General features: G+C 63.8%; 1 protein-coding gene across 1 annotated transcript in view; it reads right to left on the reverse strand.

Annotated features, from left to right (window-relative positions):
• Positions 1-889: 889 nt before the first annotated feature.
• Positions 890-1,217, reverse strand: part of DHX37 (DEAH-box helicase 37) — a 14,137-nt gene continuing 13,809 nt past the window's right edge. The window contains exons 23-24 of the mRNA XM_015567219.1: positions 1,125-1,217; positions 890-975 (exon numbers count right to left, since the gene is read on the reverse strand). Coding sequence (XP_015422705.1) covers positions 890-975; positions 1,125-1,217 — 179 coding nt within the window. The remainder of the gene's footprint in view (positions 976-1,124) is intronic.

The raw sequence follows: 1,217 nt of genomic DNA on the forward strand, positions 1-1,217 counted from the left end.
GACAGGACTTGCAGGCGGCGTGGGTGCTGGGGGAGCGCCCAGGGGAGACCGCGGTGGGGGCGCACTGGGGGCAGCGGCCAGGCTGCGGGCGGTTTGGAATATGGGGCATGTCCCTGTGACCCTGGCGCTTACACGGCGGCATCCGCACACACTGAGGAAAAGCACCCGGCGAAGGTGGGGGGAACCTGGCACCCAGGGGACCTCACCGACCGCAGGGGAGAGCACGTGTGGGGGGGAGGGACACCCCCAGACCACCCACATTCAGAGGCACTAGGACTGCTGGACTCCACACCAAGATTCTTAAAAAATATATATATATTTATTGATTTCAGAGAGGAAGGGAGAGAGAGACATCAATGATGAGAAAAAAATCATGGATCAGCTGCCTCCTGCACACCCCCTACTGGGGATCGAGCCCGCAACCCAGGCTTAGGCCATGTGCTCTGACCGGGAATCGAACCATGAGCTGTGGTTCATAGCTCGATGCTCAACCAGGAGCCAGGCCACGATTAATTTCAGCAAGGCACTGATGGGCTGGCCATCGGGAGACGCCCCTCCTGGTGCCCCCTCTACAGGAGAGTGTGGGGGGGCCCTGCCCGCCATAGACACCCCCGAGGAAGGACCTACAGTCGCCCCTGCTCTCAGCGGCTTCGCCCTCCCACCCTGTGGCTCCACAGGCGCTAATGTAGCCCACGGGGCACCTTTAAAAAGGGGGTCAGGTTGGCGTTTGAGATAATCCCTCGCCCACCCCCTAATAAATAGTTACAGTCACCCCCAGATCGGGCCAAGACGCACGAGGGCTTCCAGGGGCCAGAGGGACCGTGTCTGACGGGCTGCTGCCGTCCCCCTGGGTCCCTAGACCAGTCCTGTCCTGCGGCCAGCCATTGGGTCAGCGGTCAGCCGTCGGGGGCCAGGCCTTCTCCACGTCGGCGTGCATGGCCTGCGGGAGCCACTCGCAGTACTCAGCCAGCAGGTCTGCAGGACGGGGGCAGGGGGGATGGGGTCAGAGGGCTTTGTACCCGGCTACCCACTCCAGGCAGAGCCTCTCCAACCCTGGCTGCCCTGGCCACCCCCATCCCGTCCACTCCCAACCCCTTGGCCGGGGCGCCTCCGGCCAAGCTCACATCTGGGGTTTGTCCTCCACGCAGCCAGCAGGGCGTCGCGGTGGTCGGCTTTCTCGGCGACCAGGGCTCTGAGGAGACTCTCTGTCCGGGGCT

This window comes from Myotis davidii, unplaced genomic scaffold (genome assembly GCF_000327345.1).
Source record: "Myotis davidii unplaced genomic scaffold, ASM32734v1 scaffold43, whole genome shotgun sequence".
Classification (NCBI taxonomy): domain Eukaryota; kingdom Metazoa; phylum Chordata; class Mammalia; order Chiroptera; family Vespertilionidae; genus Myotis; species Myotis davidii.